Source organism: Antechinus flavipes, chromosome 3 (assembly GCF_016432865.1).
Source record: "Antechinus flavipes isolate AdamAnt ecotype Samford, QLD, Australia chromosome 3, AdamAnt_v2, whole genome shotgun sequence".
Classification (NCBI taxonomy): domain Eukaryota; kingdom Metazoa; phylum Chordata; class Mammalia; order Dasyuromorphia; family Dasyuridae; genus Antechinus; species Antechinus flavipes.
Window position 1 is genome coordinate 560,836,664 of NC_067400.1, and position 18,116 is coordinate 560,854,779.

Sequence of the window (18,116 nt, forward strand, 5' to 3'; positions counted from 1 at the left end):
TCAACTGTGTTCTGACTGAACCAAGCCAATCCTTTTATTTTGCCCTGGTTGATCCTCTTATTTCACCAACAGCAATAGCAGTTCCAAACCTTCTCTTCTCTCTTACCTTCCACAGCATCTCAGCCAAGAATCTTTCCTCATACTTCACCAAGATCAGTCATTTGCCCTAAAATTCTCTTCTTCCCTTCCTTCCTTCCCCCAACTTTTCAAGATTATCCCTCAGTTTCTCCAATGAAGAGAGAGGAGTTTCTCCTCGCTAAGGCCAACCCTTTTACAGTATACCTTTTCCATTACTACATTAAGCCCTTGATCTTCAGTCTCTCCCAGCTGCCCTACATGCCCAGATCTCCTCATCCTTCAGAATCACTGAGTCCTTCCTTCCTCAGCAAATCACTTCTTTTCGTTCTTTATCTCTGGTACCTTTCTTAGCCACAACTCTGATGAGCGTACTGCACCCTTAAGATTCTGTCTTGAGTCTCTTTATATTTCCTCATTGAGTCATCCTGTCATCAAGCCTGGTTTATTTATCCAGAGGACGTCCAGATCTGTCTATTTCTTGTCTCCTTTCTGAGCTCTTTACTAAGTGGACCATTCTGCAAACCTCTATGTCATGTGAAAGGAGGGAGACAGGCATGGGGCTGGCACCTGGCTCAAGAAGACATGGAATGCTGGGGATAGAGAAGTGAAACTGACAGGAGAAGTGCCCTACAGGATACAGACACACAACACAGCACCTGAGTGCCGATGGATGGAAGGGCTAGATGTGTTGGGCAAATGGATGAAACTGGACAAAAGTCTACTTTCTTGGTATTGGCATTCTCTCAGCACGTCTCTGCTTTCCTGTGGAGGTTTCTCTTTTGTTTTTAGATTTTTTTTTAAGGAGTGGGTGAAGTGTAGAACCAAGTGGCAGGAAGAGGAGGAGAATGAGGAATGAAAGAGTACTGTGCTGTACAATAAAGTTAACATAGGTTCTTTGGGGAATGCTGATTTCTTTTAAAAAAATCAAATTTGTCTAAAATGAATTTACATAAAAATAATTTATGTAAAGGGAGAACAGTCTGTACATCATCACCATCTGTTTATAAGACATTTTGATCTAGGAATTACAACCATTAATCTAGAATCAGAAAGAATCTTAGAATTCATCTAGACCATCTCCAGCTCACTGTCCAAAATGCAATTCGTTATCTTTTCCCTCAAGCTGACTTTTCTTTCAAATATCACTATCCTACCATTTGCCCAAATTTACAACTTCAGTTTTATCCTCACTCATCTCATATATCCGATCAGTTGCCAAATATTGGTGATTTTTATGTCCACAATATCTGTTATAGATCTCTTTCTCATCACTTAGTTACCACCACTCTTGTTTGGACCCCCATAACTTCTTTTCTCAATCGTTGTAATAGTTTCCAATTTGTTTCCCTCCCTCAGCTCTCTCTGTATTCCAGGATGTTTTCTAGTTACCACAACTTTTTTCTGAAAATCAGGCTTGACTAGGTCAGATCCTTTTTTCTTCTTCCAGTCCCCCCTTCCACCCTCACTAATCTGTAGTGGTTCTCTATTAATTACCTCAAGAATTATAAATAAATTTCTTCTAGCATTTAAAAGTTTTCACATTCTGACCACATCCTATCTTTTCTTTTCTTCTTTTTTTTTTTTTTAAAATTATTCCCTTCCATGTTTTCTCTGGTCTACCCATAAAGACCTCAATGTCCCTCCTCCATATCACTCTACCTCCTATGCATCCTAAACTTTCCCTTGTGCTAGAAGGCTGTCCTATCTTCCCTTTACTTTTTGGAGTTCCTGCCTTGCTATCATCTTCCTTTCAAGAACCTCCACCTTAAAGCCCTTCCTTTCTTCCAAGGTACTATTGCCTTCCTTCCAAAGCTGCCTTGTGTCAGCTTTGTGGGGGGTGGGAGTAGTGGTTGCTTTATTTTCTGATAGATATACAATGGGTAGTTTCCCTTTCAAAATGAAGTTTCTTGAGACTTTTTACTTTTCCACCACTTGGTGAAGTTCCTGCCATATATAGGCAGTTAAGAAAAAAATACTTGTTTTGAAGATAGTTTGTTTTTAGCATATAAATATTGTTCTCTTCTGTATGTATGTAGGCTGTAGTAGATGCAAAGCCATTAAAAATAAGTGACATAATGGAACTTTAACTTTAGCTGATCCCTTTTCCTATGTTTTCCCTAACAACTAGTTAACAAGTATTGTTTGGTTTGTGCCAGCTTGATACTTGGATACATAAGTACAAAAAACAAAACAGTCCCTACTCATGAATCAGTTAGTAAACATTAAAGGCCTCCTATGTACCCAGACACAGTGCTAAACTCTAAAGTTACAAAAATAGACAAAAGATAGTAGTCGTGGGCCTGGAAGAGTTCACAATCTAGTGGAGGGGAGTGGGGGGGAGATTATTTAACATGTAAAAAAAAAATTATGCTATCATATCATTGATGAAGTTTTTGAATATTATACCTTTATCCTCTTTTCCCCATCAGGCCTATGTGATTATAACTAGTTAAAAACTAAGGTCAAAAGTGCTTGGGGAAATAAGGAGTCTTTATTCAAATTCTAAAAATATATGCAACATAAATTCAAACATATGCAAAAAGATAAGATTACTTAGGAGATGAGGAGTCTAGAAGGGCTTCTTGATGAAACTTAAACTTTCATTTCTTAAATTTCTTAAAGAGAAGACAGGATAAGGAGGGAGCGTCATACAGCCATGGAGGATGGCCAGACTATTTAGGAACTAGAGATGGTGTGTCACAAATGAAGACTGGATAGATTTTTGAATTGTAGAATATAGGAAGAGAAGTAATGTCCTTTGAAGGTGGAAAGATAGGATTGGTTGTATGAGGCTTTAAAAGGTAAACAGTAATCTCTAATTTAATGCTGGAGGCATTAAAAAGCAGTTGGAGTTGAATAAATGAGGGGCACATGATTAGATCTGTGCTTAAGGGAAATTACTTTGACCATATGTGATCAGGTACTTGAGACTGAGAGAACACATTAGGAAATTGTTAGAGTAAACTATGAAAGGGGAGGAGACTTGAACTAAGATTGTGATTATGGAAGGAATTCAGTATTGTCAAGCTACCAAATGAGAATATTTGGGTTTCTCGTCTACTTTGAAGAAAAAATGAGCCTGTATTTTTTAGTACTCTCAGTTCTAACAATATAATATTTTTTTCTGTGTATGTCCAAAGCATCCCAAAGATAAATATTTTAAAACTTTTATTGTAATGCCAGAGAAAATGAGCAAGATAGAGATTAGAGAACAATTTAATAATTTATTAAATGGAGAGATATACTGGGACCAAATGGATCCATGGTTTGGTCCCAGGGCTGAATGAGACTATTGTCTCAAAGAATGAATGTCAGTGAATGTCAGATACAAGATTCTTTTATAGGGTTACAAGCATGATGACATAATAGGGGAGGTACCTGGATGGGGGTGACCTAATGGGGGGGAGGAACCTAGGATGAGGATGACATAATGGAGGCAGGTACTGGAGAAGCTCCTGATAGTCTAATGATGTCTAAAATGGATAAAAACCTTTATCCCATCAAACATTATGAGGGAATGATTATAGCCTAAGGTCTAAGATATAAGACCTTTTTCCTAACATTAAGAGGCAATGGTTATGACCTGAGGCAGAGTAACTGAATAGGACAATTAGGGAAACTAGGTCAGGATATTAAAAGAGAACTGTGGAACAACATTTCACACTCTCTCTCTTCTGACTATTCAAATCATTGAATTACCTTCCTCTAGAAGGTCTTAGCACCATAATTTTGACCAACCCTATCTTAAGTAAATAAACCAAAATAAAGCTAGAACAATGCAAGGACTTGTGGCAAGGACAAGTCTCTCCCTCATAACCTCAGAGTTAATCAGCAATACACAAAGCTCCTCATTGCAATCATGTCAGGTCCTCTGCAGTTGGGGAGCATATGGAGAGTTCATTGTGAATTAGGTCTGTGGTCATCTGTGCATGACTCGGCCTCTGCTTACAGAGCTCAAGACAGTTGTGCTGCCCATTCAGAGGGGCAACCCGCTCCAAAGGAGAAGGGTGAGACTTGGAGTAGCTCCACCTGTCCCTGCCCAGAGGAACAGACAGGACTGCAGAAAGGATCAGAATTCTGAGCAGATTATGCACAGTTAGACCAAGGCAGGCAAACCCCAAACTTCTAGAGGCCCGATATCAAACTACAAGGTCCTTGTAAGTACGCTGAAATACTAATTAAGGACCTGGGTAACAGGAGTGGAGAAACAGATCAGAGAGACTGCCAGCCCCAAGATAGAGGTATCCGATTTCTGGTTATTTCCAAAAATAATAATCCCCAAAACCGAATCTTCCAGGGCAATTCCAACAGAATAAGAGATTTCAAAGTTAAAGCACAACCAGCAAATCATAGACCAGTAAATTTAAGCAAGGAGTGAAAAATGAAAAGGACTGTTTAAAGGACTTCCAATTAAATCTGAACTAGTAAAATAGGAGGTGTGGCAGAAGTACCTAAGAAAATACACCAGTTTCCCCAATTTCCTATGTCTTCCTCCCTTTTTTTTCCTTACGGAAAGGAATTATCAAATAACCATACCACATATAAATCCCAAGAGTGAATCAAAATTCCTATACATATACATAACAGACTAAAAATCCCTCAAACATAACAGCAGTAGTTACCCAAGTTTAATAATTTCCATCCCAAGTCTTAAACTCCGTAATACAGTTAAAATTTAACGATTCAACCCCTTTCCCACTCCCCCATATCAGTCCAAATTACATCAGGAGAAGGGGCAATGGTTTTTTCAAAAACCGTTTCCTGCTGAAGATAAGGTGGAGATGCTCAGTCCAGGGAAGGGGATGGTAGTATAGTGTGGTATGCTGACAATCAAAGCTTGATCTAGGTCCCAGAAGCAAGTTAATATATTTGTAATTTGACCAAATCTAGAAACGAAAACAAATCTAACAAAGAAAAGTTAGAACAGTCTGAGATAGAAAGACTGGTCCACAAGGATTGCTGTAAGATGTGGCCTCTCATTAGTTATAGACCTTAAAAAAAACTTGAATATCCAGACACCATATCTAGTAACTAATAGATGACCAGACTAAATACTTATTTGCTCAAGTATTTAGGGTATAATGATTACAGATAACCAGGTATATCATATAACCAGATTGGAAATAGTAAGGTATGATATAATTGAATTGCATTAACAGTTTCTTATTGACCATTGCTCTGATTATAGAAATCAGTTACAGGAGGAAAAAATGCAGTGACATATTAACTACAAACCCAAAAAATTTTGCCTACAATAACAAATCCCATTAACCAAAGTTATGGATAAATCCTAAACAGATATTTACCATAACCTTCTATATATATACAAATCCGTCTGCTCCTTTTAGCCAAGAACCAGGTAGCTACAACTTGATTAAAAAAAAAAAAGACTGGAACACAGTTTAGAGGGAGGGGGTCACGTGGAATCCTCTCTCCCCCCCACCCCCTCCAACTGCACCTCCAAAGAGGCAGGGGGCAGGGAAAGTGAACTAAACTGCAGCCCAGGCTAACTAGATGCTCCATACCTGAAGTAGCCGAGAGCAGTGAGTCGAGTTTAAGACAAAAGATCCCTATCCTATCCAACCTTTAAAGTAGCAGAAATCAGTTGGGGGGAAGAGGGAGAGAAAGATTCCATAAAACCCACATGTTCAGCAGAGCTGGATTTAAAACGTAACTCGCAATGTTATAATATAGGTAACAAACTGAATCAAAATACAGCTTTAAATGCCAATATAAAACTGCTTTTCCTATCATATTTCAAATAACAAAACAACATAGTTTCATTCTTTCCCTCTGGCCCCACGTGGCCATTATTCCCAATAGACTTCTCCTAAGCTCCAACTTGGCCAGAGTTGGCCAATCAGTATTTGGTGGTTTTAACAATGAATTCATCTTTTATGATATTCTTTTCTAGTATAATACTCCTTTTTGTTTTCATGATTAATATTCTGCCCCCCCCCCCCCCCCCCCCAGCATTTTTCTGTTAGCCTTTGTATCAGGCACTAAACTAATTGCTGGAGATAAAGAGGCAAAATGCAGTCCCTGCCCTCAAGGAGCATACAATCCAAAAAGGGAAACAACATGCAAACAAATATACACTAAGCAAGCTATTATGCTGAATAAATTGGAAATAATTCACATAATAAAGGTTTAGAATTATGAAGGTAAGGCTTCCTGTAGGAAGTCAGATTTTAGTTGGCACCTAAAGGAAACCAGAAAGGTCAGTAGTTAACAGTGGAGGAGCAAGATCATTCCAGACATGGAGGACAGCTAGGAAAAATGCCTGAAGCTAAGAGTTGAGTTGTCTTGTTCTTGGAACAGGAAGTCCATTGTCACTGGATAGCAGAGAATGTGTCAGGGAGGGGGTTGTAAAAAGACTACAGAGTAGATGGGGACTAGGTTATAAATGGCTTTCATTTGATCCCGAAGGTGATACAAAACCATTGGTGTTTATTGAGAGGGGAGAGAGGAAATGATATAGTTAGACTTATGCATTAGGCATTTGTAGAAATATTTACCTATTCTTACCTTGCAATGTAATTTTTCCCTTTAGCTCGATCTTTTTTTTTCTTTCTCAGATGGCCAAGTGTGATGGTTGTAAACGACAGGGTAAACTCAGTGAGTCTATGAAATGGCGAGGGGAAATAAAACATTTTTGTAACCTGCTTTGTATATTGATGTTCTGTAATCAGCACAGTATATGTGACCCACCTTCCCTTCATAATAATTCAGGTAATTGAACTTGGGTATTAGCTCAATTTTTAAAAATTTGTTTACTTTCATGAGAAAACGTGAGTTTTAGTATATAATTAATATATTTATTTCAATGTTGAACTGACAATTATATAAGCCAGATTTTTAAAACTATTAGGATTAAATCACCATAAATGAATGTACTTAAACATATTTATTAATCTGAAAGGATTGAAGGAAGTATGTTATAAAACTGACCTCCTCTGTTGTCTTTGACAATCTTAGTTCTTGGCATTTGGAATTTTCACTTTTATTTTATTTTATTTTATTCTATTTTATTTATTTATTTATTCATTCATTTATTTATTTATTTTAAATTTAAATTTTATTTTATTTAATAATAACTTTGTATTAACAGAATCCATGCCAGGGTAGTTTTTTACAACATTATCCCTTGCACTTGCTTATGTTTCGTTTTTTTCCCCTCCCTCCCTCCACCCCCTCCCCCCGCCAAAATGGCAAGCAGTCCTATATATGTTAAATATGTTGCAGTATATCCTAGATACAATACATATTTGCAGAACCGAACAGTTCTCCTGTTGCACAGGGAGAATTGGATTCAGAAGGTAAAAATAACTCGGGAAGAAAATCAAAAATGCAAATAGTTCACATTCGTTTCCCAGTGTTCCTTCTCTGGGTGTAGCTGTCTCTGTCCATCATTTATCCATTGAAACTCAGTTAGGTCTCTTTGTCATAGAAATCCACTTCCATCAGAATACATCCTTATACAATATCGTTGTCGAAGTGTATAATGATCTCCTGGTTCTGCTCATCTCACTTAGCATCAGTCCATGTAGGTCTCTCCAAGCCTCTCTGTGGAATTTTCACTTTTAAATAGCCATCCTTCAAATTCCAAAATAAGTTCTTTTATTAATAGGGAAAAATTTGTCCTGCCTGGTAGAATAAATACTGAATATAGTTGAATGTTTTTTCTAAAAGTAATGGTTATTAAACTGTGTCTTTGTGCCACTTAACATCAGAACTCCATTTTTGTCTTGTTTTAAGCAGTTTCTATGATGCCAAGTGCTTCAATTATACCTCCTTCTCTAAGAAAAGATTCAACTCCAGTCATAGCCAATGTAGTATCTTTGGCAAGTACGCCTGCTGCCCAGCCTACGGTGAACTCTAACAATGTCTTACAAGGTATAGATTGATTGCAAGAAATCTGCCTAGTCTTTTGAGGTTGAAAATTATCAGCAAAATTATTATAACTTAGAATGACATATTTGTTGTCCTTTTTCAAATATTTCCTATTTTGTTCACTGAGCTGAAAAGCATTTTTGTTGTTTTGTTTTACTCTAGTACAGGAACTTAAATTTGCTTTCTAATTTCCAACAGGTGCTGTTCCTACGGTGACAGCAAAGATCATTGGAGATGTAAGTTTTAAACTTTTACTATTAAATACTTCTGATTTTATACATGTTAATTTTGTTTTCGTATATACTGCAAGAAATCTTTTTCCTTTATAAAGTTTAAAAGAGATATACAGTATATGCTTCCCCCTAGTGGAATTCAAACTGCACTTTACTGGTTCTTTCTGCTATGGTTTAATAAAATATTTTGGATTAACATGTAAAACTTAGTTCACAGAAAATTAGGGCATTGGGCAATTGACTCTCATGATGACATGTATTCTCTACATTTTTTAGTACTTTAATTATATATAGATTAAGTAAACCATATTTATTTATGTATGTGTATTTATAATAGGAAAAAAGATCTAATTTAAGAATATCTCTTAGTTTCTCTCTACTGACCTTCTTGTTGCTTTTTTTGTTATCTGGAAATGAAGCCAAATTCTTAAGATTCCCAGTATAAGCAAACAACAGTCTTAGAATCTTGTTAATACCTCCATCTAGTTTATAGGAATAGTGTTTTTCTCTTTAAGTTAAACTGATTAGAATGGAAGTATAGTGCTAGTCAAATGTACAATAGTCTAAGATAGCTTTTTTACTGTAATTATCTTAATGGGCAATTGTATTAGTTTAAGTAATGGCCCTTGTGACATGGTGTGACTTTTCATTTCAGCCAATTTTCAACCCCTACACTAGGTGTACTGATGGATCATAGTGATGAAGATATTTTCCCTTTCTTTAGAGAGCTTAAAAAATCATGTTGTTCAGATTTCAAAAATTAATTGTAGTTAGTTTTTTAAAAAATCCTAAAATCTTTCAACAATCTCTGTGATTTCTGTATCTATTTTAACTAGGCAAGTACACAAACTGATGCCCTGAAACTTCCAACTACACAACCTCCTCGCCTTTTAAAGAATAAAGCATTATTGTGCAAACCCATCACACAGACCAAGGCTACTTCTTGCAAACCACATACACAAAATAAAGAATGTCAGACAGGTATGTATCTTTATCCTTTTCATATTTGGAAGATTTTTCCTCTTTTAATTGAACTGAAGTATTGGAAATTGTTTAAATTTCAAGAAATTGCATTCATTATTTAATCCACTATGTCAGATACCTCATTTTACTTAATTTAACTGCCTTATTTGTATTTGAATTGTTTTAGATGCAAAAACAGACCAAGATAGCTTTTGAATTTGTATATTCATAAGACAAACATTTCTACTTGAATGGTTAATAAAAATGGAGTAGCAAAGCATTTAAAAGAGTTTTATGTCCAACACCATTTTGGTTTGTAAAAGATAGATTAATAATTCATTAAAATCGGTCTGATTTGAAAGAATTCTTTTTCTATATTTCCAGCAGATCTAATTGTGTTTTAAATGTTTCTCTATTAAATATGTGTATTTACATGTGTATTTAACAGTCATTCAACAAAATTCACTGTTTTTGTGTGTATGTTAGCAGTAGAATTTTAAACCTGGAAAAGGTCTTTGTTTTATATCATAATAATTTCCTGTTCACCCCAATTTCAACCCTCTCCCTTTTAACAAAAACATTTGACCAAAACTAAGTGACAGAGCTACTTGTATATGTAACATCCTACATTCATAGACACCTTTTCTCACCATTTCTTCCCCGCTTCCCTTTTTTATTCTGAACTCTACTGAGAAAAGGGTTTTATCAATTTTCAGGATTAAGATTGGTTATTGAATTTGATCTGAATTTGTGTTGTTTTTCTGTTGTAGTCATTATATGTTTTGTTCTTCTAGCTTTGTTATCTGTGTCTTACACCAGTTGAAGTCTCCCCATATTTTTCTGAGTGAATTCTTCATTTTTGTTATTTCCTATGACATAATGCTTTTCCATTATATTTATTTGTCACATTTTATTCAAGCAATCACTTATCACCAACTATTGACATTCCAGTTTCTAGTTACCACAATATTTTGGTATATGTAGGGACTTTATTTCTATATATGGCCATTGGGTTGGCTGGGTTAAATATTTTGAGTAACATTTCTTAAAGAGCTCTAAATTATTTTCTAAAATGGTTTGACCCATTCATAATTTTATTAACAGCATATTATTATTAGTGTTCCTTTTTTCACCCAGCCCCTTTAACACTTCACTGTTTTCATCTTTGCAGATTTAATGGATATGAAGTAAAGCTTTGGAATTGTTTTAATTCCATTTCGGTTATCATTAATGATATGAAGTAGTTTTTCATATGACTGTTGATAGTTTGCATTACTTATGAGAAGTGTATGTTTGTACATAACCTTTTAGGTTTAGGCTTGAGGTGACTAGATCTTTCACCAGGGTTGTAGCAATGACAGAGGAAAGAAGGAAGTACATAGGGAAGATGCTAGTCAATAGGACTTGACAACAGATTGGATTTGGTGGTCAAGATGTAAGGAATAGCTGGATTTGGGGGTCAAGATATAAGGAATAGCAGAGATAAAACATCTCTTACAAACATGTGTGACCAGGAGGGTGATGGCATCCTTAAAAATAATAGGAAAATTTAAAAGAGAGAAGCATGGAGGGAGAAAGGTGGGGAATAATGAGTTCAGTTTTAGAGTTATAGCAAACATTTATTAAGTACCTACTAAACCTGCTTTGTGTTAAGCAGAAAGAGGCAAAAGATAGTCCTGTCCTTAAAGAACTTATAATCTAGTATGGGAGACAACATGCAAACAAATATATTATAAAACAAATTATATATAGGAGAAATAGGAAATAAATAACAAGAAATAACAGAATTAGGGGGTGGGAAAATCTTCTTGGGGAAGATGGAATTCAGATAAAGCCAGAGAGATTTGGTAAATTTGAGAGTCATTAGAATAGATATGATAAATTGATGAGAGCTGACAAGATCACCAAATGAAGTAATATAGATGGAGAACCAAGGAGGGCCTGGGACAGAATTCTGAGAAATTCTGGTAGAGGATTTGATGTGGAAGAGGTTTCAGCAAAGTACATAGAGAAAGAGCAGTCAATAGAACTAGAAGAGTAGCAGAGGTTGCATAGAAGTCAAGGAGAATGAGAATTGAGAAAAGGCCACTAGATTTGGCAACTAAGGTCATTAGTAATTTAAGAACAGTTTTGGTGGAATGATCTACCTGTTGGAGAAGATGGGATGAAATGAAATGTCTTGAACAGGTACAGAAAAACACAACTTGGGTTCAACCAGACAGAATTCCTAGAAAATCTGAAGTAGGAGGATTGGGTTTGGGTTTTTTTTGTTTTTTTTTTTTAAGTTACAAATGAAATGAGAGTGCTGGAGGAAAAGTTCCATATTAAAAACTATGGAAGTGCTGGAGGAAAAGTTCCATATTAAAAACTGTGGAAGTACTGGATAGGGAATTAACAGTGTGCCTCATATTGGCAAAGCAATAAAACCCCTGGAAATTAAAATAGGCCAAACAAAGGCCAATGATTTCATAAGACATATTAAAGTCAAAGACTGGAGAGAAAGTGGAAGAAAACATAAGGTATATCATTATAAAAATAAGTGACAGATTAGGAAAATGGATTGAGGAGGAAAAAAATATAAGATCATCTATAATTTTTAAAAATATAAGACATATTTCAAGAAATTTTAAAAGAAAACTTAACTCAGTCCAAATGGACTTAGAAAGAATCAGACATAGCTGAAAAATATTGTAACAGTAATAATAGCTAACATGTATATGGCACTTAAAGGTTTATAAAGCTTCAATTTTATCTGATTCTTACCACAACTTTTTGAGGAAGGCATTATTATTGTCTCCATTTTGCAGATATAGAAACTGAGGCTAAGAGATGTTAAGTGCCTTTTCCAGGGTCACATAGCTACTCAGTGTCTAGGACAACATTTAGACTCAGTTCTTCCTGACTTTTACGGCTAGCACTCTCTCTACTACAGCACCTAGATGTCTCAGTTTATAGAATCTGAGTGTTTTGGGTTTTTTTTTTTTTTTTTTTGTTTTAGAACCAGAGGGCAAAGAGAAATTAGGATCCATTAGTCTTTTCCTGAAAGAAACCCTAAGTGAACACTCTGAAACATTAGGCCCACAATTCAGATTTCCTAGAGCAAAGGGGAAAAAAAGTATTGCCATTACCTACCAAGGGGTCACTTTCAGAGTCCCGCTACATGGTTTTACAGCCACCACAGTGAAGGAGTAGAGAGCTTGAATAGATTGAGTATTATTAGACAAAGTCTGGAAATGATTCATTTATGTCTTGAAGATTTTAAGAGAAGATAGAAAAATAGGGAGAAGGAATTCAGAAAGAAGACTTGGGGAAAGATTATTTCACATAATTTAGGTACACAAATAAACATACATTAATAAGAGAATGAAGAAGTGTGACCCTTGAACTTCCATTTTCATTTGATTTTGTCAAAGGAAAGAAGAAAAGACATAAAGAAATGAGTATAAAAATACTTTATTGAATAGTAGTTTGCACTGTTTTAAATCCCTTGAAAGCTCATTTTGGCTGGGATTGGGGAGAACAAGCCTTCCCTCTCCCCCCACGTCTCTTTTATCTTTTTAACTCAAACCTAAACTCTTCTGCTCTTTAATACCTCCCCACCCCCAATCTCTTTTTAGTTGTCAGTTCCCTTTTTCTTTCTGTTTCAGTGATTGTTTTGCTTTCTGTTCCTTCCTGGACTCTCCAAGAGACTTGGATTCTTATAATTTTTCCCTTCTATCCTTTCTTTTTTCAGAGATTTTGAAGGGTTGGGAGGTTAAAAGAAAATGGAAAAGTTCAATAAAGAAACCACCAACTTAAATTAAGAGTAGAAAATGTAATCAACGATGTTCGGTTTTAAAAATGGGCTAGAGTTTTTGCAAGAGTTGTGTCTATTCTTGTGCTCCATTGGTAACTTCATAGTGTATGAAAGAACTCAAGGCAGATCTTCAAGAATGTTGGACAGTTCCTCTCCAATTTTAGGGGGGATGGAGGGAGAATTTAGTGATACTGAACATTTTATTTTGAGGAGTAATATTATTTGTGGTCATTATTTTGAAAGATGTTAATATTTGTCCACTTGTCAGGAAATGGCTCTCAATTTATGTAGTTGGGTTGTCATATTCATTTTATAGTATAATTATATAACTCCTGATCACTTTGGAAATATAACTGAAATATCTCCTAAGACTGAGTTTTTTAAGAATAAAAATGTACCTTAAAAGTAATCTAGGGGCAGCTAGTTGGTGTAGTAGATAGAACACTGGCCCTGAAGTCAGGAGGACCTAACTTGAAATCAGGCCTCAGACCCTTAACACTTCCTGGCTATGTGACCCTGGGTAACTCACTCAACCCCAATTGTCTTAACAACAACAAAAAAAGTAATCTAGCCCAATCTCACTCACCCTGATGCCAATTCCTAAACGACTTGTTTTTTTCCTATCTTTGTGTTTATTTTTTCATTAGAAGATATCCCAAATCCACCCCCAGTCGTCATGGTGCCAGTTCCTGTACCAGTGTTTGTGCCCATACCATTGCATCTTTATACACAATATGCACCAGTCCCATTTGGGCTTCCAATACCAGTGAGTGATTATTCTAAATTATTAATCTTATTTATGAGTTCCCTGTAGTATATAGTATATAGTTTTTCATATAAAATACTGGATTTATTGAGAGATTTGGAAGAACAAACTTTTTCATAATATACTTAATGATGAGTTCTGATAACAGTAATGATAGCTGACATTTAGCACATTATGTGGTTTACAAAGTGCTATAAATACATGATCTCATTTGATCCTCACAATAATCCTGTCAGCTAAGAATGCATTTCAAATTGGTTAGTAACGAATACTTATTTGTCATCTGCTTGTGTAATCATAAAGATATTAGAGATCATAAAGAATATTAACATTCATGTTCATAATTTAACCCTGGAGAATGCAAATCAAAACATTCAATTTTTACTTGGGTGATCCAAAACGTAATGAAATAAAATAATAGGCAGCATTTACTTTTTAACAATAATTTTAGAGCACCTTGCATTTGCCTACTATTCTCTAGTTCTTTAAAAGCAGTTTTACATATTATAATTGATCTTCTCAAAACATCCCTATGAAGTAGACTGTTATCTTCTCATCAATAAGGATATCCATTTTATAAAAACATACTTTCAATAGGAAACTCATTATCTAAATCACTGTCTAATTTTATTACAAAATTAGAGTTCTATTCTGTAACTCTTAAGTGTTTTCTTAGATGCCGGTTCCCATGCTTATTCCTACAACAGTGGACAGTGCAAAAAAGGTCAATGAGACCATTCAAGACATTAAGGAAAATATGTCACCTCATCCATTTGAGGCTGACCTCCTTCAGATGGCAGAAATAATTGCAGAGGATGAAGAAAAGGAAAAAACACTGTCCCATGGAGGTTGGTAGTGTCATTAAGTTTTTTTAAAAATTACTGTGCGACCTTAATAAATTTGAATGCATAGACAATGCTATTAACTTTTTTTTTAATTTCTTGAATAGTAAGGTTTTGGTGACTTATTCTCTTTGAGAACATTTTGGGAAAAAATTTTTAATATTTTGAGATACCCACAGTCTGTTATAATCTTTATCTAGAAACATAATCTTAATTGTTTTAGGGTTCATTGTCAATCTCGTACTTTTTCCCCTAACCAAAATCCATCTTGTTTTTTTGTATAATTTTTTTCTGTTAATCTTTTTTTTTTCTTTTGATGACATATATTTACTGTATTCAGATTTTTTGAGACTCTATAGAATTGTAGCCACTCAGAGTGAGAAAAGAGCTCAGAATTTAACAAGAAAAACCTTTACTTGAGTAGGAACTTTCCTTCCATCATATCACATATGCATATCGTATTGCTGTGTCAATCAGTGATCATTAAATAGTTCATCAATCTATTAATTTACCAGAAGCTTACCATGTGCCAGGAATTGTGCTTAGGCACCTTGAGGTACCAAAAAATAAAAGATCTTTGTGCTCAGAGAGTTCTTATTCCATCAAGGAAAACTGCATATATGTATGCATATAAGTTGTTAAATATGCATATTTGTGTATATATACATGTGTATGAACTCAGATATGCCTATACATATACAGAAAGTAAATGCAAAATAATTTGGGGGGGAAATTAGGACTAATTGCTGGATAGGGGTATGGTTCATGTCCAAGAAAGGCCTCATATTGATGATGGCTCTGAAGTATCTTCTGAGCCAACTGATTCTCTAGAATATCAAATTTTTTTCTTTAAGGTAAAATGTAGTTGGAGTGTATATGTATGTCTTCATGGAATTCTTAACTTGTGACTTCAAAAAAGTACTGAGTATTTCTTTTTTTTTTTAAATATGACGATATACTGAAATTCTTTCTGAACTGGTTCATGAACCTGCCATAGCATATCATTTGAGATGAGAAAAAGAAATGTGTTTATGTGTGAGTGAGCTTAATTTCCTGATCATTATAAATTCTTTCTTTTTTCTTGAGGGTCTCAAACATCTGAGCATGAGCTCTTTCTTGACACCAAGATATTTGAGAAAGGTTTGTACTTTTAAATATATGATTTCTCCCAATTATACTTTTTTAGTCAGTAGTAAGATACTATACTATATATCATGCTTGGGTTTTTTGTTTGTTTGTCTGGAAATTTTCTTTTGTCTGTGTTAAAATTTCAGACCAAGGAAGCACATATAGTGGTGATCTTGAATCAGAAGCAGTGTCTACTCCACATAGTTGGGAAGAAGAACTTAATCATTATGCCTTAAGGTCAAATACCACACAGGAATTGGATCTAGAACTGAAGCAGTCACCAAAATTGGACACAGAACAAGATCTAGAGGCAGATTTTCCATCAGGTTTGTGCAGAGCTATGAAATTACCTTTCTTACAACAATTCTTAACTGATACTTATCAAATAATCAGAAGGTATTAGGAATAATTTCTTAGGTCATATAGTAGGAAATGTGTGATTGCTGCCTTTGCAGAACTGTTATTATTTTAATGGTCCATTTCATTTTTATCAGCTTCTCTTTACATATTTTGCTAGTTTCCATGAAGAATTTTTAAAATTCACTTTCTAAAACTAATGCCGCACTTCATTTGTTTTAATTGTCTGTGGAAGTTTTTCCTTCATAAATTTAAAGAATAAAGCAATTTATAGCAATCTTCCTGATAATTTGATTTTTGGGGGGGGTCCATTTAATTCCCTTTGTAATTTTCTTTTGGATATAGAAACTTTTGACCCCCTTAATAAGGGAATGGGAATTCAGTCTCGCTCACGACCAAGACGACGACACAGAGATGGCTTCCCACAACCCAAACGAAGAGTAAGCAGAAACTGTTTCATTGGGGTCTTGATAAGTTTCTCTGATATTGTATTTCTTCATTTACTCAACAGACATTTATTGGAAGCCACTATGCATCAGGCATTTTTCTAATTGCTGTAGTAGCTCATAATGTCAACTCAAATAGTGGCCACTATTTGTGGCCACTAATCCATACCTAAGGATCTCTGTGGATTACATGCTATCTTAATTTTAAAATAACAATGTTATCTGTATTTTATTGTATTTTCATTTTGTTAAATCTTTCCTACTTACGTTTTAATTTAGCTCAGGCCTCTCTGAGGTGTTGCGGGCCACACTCTGGTGTAGATTATTTTATTTTATGGTTTTTGAAGCATCACTTTCTGAATACATTTTTAGTTCCAAAAATAATCTTGGATCAAAAGCACATTTTTTGTGAAAAATATTGACAAGGAAAAGACATTTCTTCTACTCAAAAATTTTTTTTACTTCTCAAGTAATTAAAAACTGTAATCTCAAATACATCTTGGTGAAAAATACATAAATAACTTGGCTTTCCAACAAAAGGAATTAGATGTGTTGGAATTTGATTTGACAGTTATTAGCTTTCAGATGTGTATAGGGTAGAACATGTAACAGTTTCAATAGTTCAGTTCAGTAAATCTTTATACTTTATAGTATACATTGATACTGTATGTAAATAGAAGGATCATTGTGTGCCACAATACTGAGAAGACAAAGATGATGAACACCACTTCTGCCCTCAGAAAACTTACATATTTGATTTTGTTAGGATTCATGAGACATATCTAACTGATGCATTTTGAAATGCTATAAGGGCAGAGGAGAATGTTGCAAGGGGAAAGAATAAAGTGCTTCAAGAAATAGAAATAGAGAAAACTCATTTGACATTGGTGGGTTGGGAAGATGAGGTAGTTAGAAACTCCATTCATGAGATAATACCTGAGTTGAATCTTGAAGGAAGTTAAAAATCCTTGAAGATGGGATAGTATGTTGTTAGCACAGAAAACAGAAATAGCTTCTGTATTTGTCTTATCCCCAGTAGAGTCTTAGTTTCTTAAAGGTAAGGGGCTTTCATTTTTATTTTTGCATCCCAAGTCTCAAACATTTTGTAGCTCATATTAGGTACTTAAAATTAATGCAGGACAATATTAGGGATCGAGTAGTAGTCATTTGTGCTTGGAACATGGCGGGGTGTGATGAGAAATAGAGTGAAATAAAATTGGAAAAGTAGCTTGGAGTCAAATTGTGGGTAAACTGTAATGCTAAGGAGTTTGTGTTTTATCCTAGAGGCAGTTAAGCTAGTGAAAATTTTTTAATTGTCACAATCAGACTTGTGCATTAGAAATTCCTTAGCAAGGTGAAGGATGAATTGGACAGTGAAGAGTCCAGCAGCAGGGATGACTATTAAAATATTCCAGGCCAGAAGTAATGATGTCTTAAAATAGGAGAGAAGAGGTTAGACACAAGATTCTACAGAAATAGTATCAACAGAATTTGACAGCAGAGTGAATATAGGATGTGAATGACAGGGGAAAGTCAAAAAAGTTAGAGTATGATGATAGACATATCAAAAGAAATCATGAAAGTTGTTGCCATTACATTGAAACTTCCAGTATT

General features: G+C 34.9%; 1 protein-coding gene across 4 annotated transcripts in view; it reads left to right on the top strand.

Annotated features, from left to right (window-relative positions):
• ZMYM4 (zinc finger MYM-type containing 4) overlaps positions 1-18,116 on the top strand; it is a 122,053-nt gene that overhangs the window by 86,240 nt on the left and 17,697 nt on the right. For 3 of the 4 annotated variants that reach the window (XM_051987656.1, XM_051987653.1, XM_051987654.1), the window contains exons 15-23: positions 6,657-6,810; positions 7,837-7,974; positions 8,170-8,207; positions 9,041-9,185; positions 13,611-13,729; positions 14,406-14,577; positions 15,658-15,711; positions 15,846-16,025; positions 16,402-16,496. In XM_051987656.1, coding sequence (XP_051843616.1) covers positions 6,657-6,810; positions 7,837-7,974; positions 8,170-8,207; positions 9,041-9,185; positions 13,611-13,729; positions 14,406-14,577; positions 15,658-15,711; positions 15,846-16,025; positions 16,402-16,496 — 1,095 coding nt within the window. The remainder of the gene's footprint in view (positions 1-6,656; positions 6,811-7,836; positions 7,975-8,169; positions 8,208-9,040; positions 9,186-13,610; positions 13,730-14,405; positions 14,578-15,657; positions 15,712-15,845; positions 16,026-16,401; positions 16,497-18,116) is intronic. The other variant, XM_051987655.1, reaches the window with a different exon arrangement.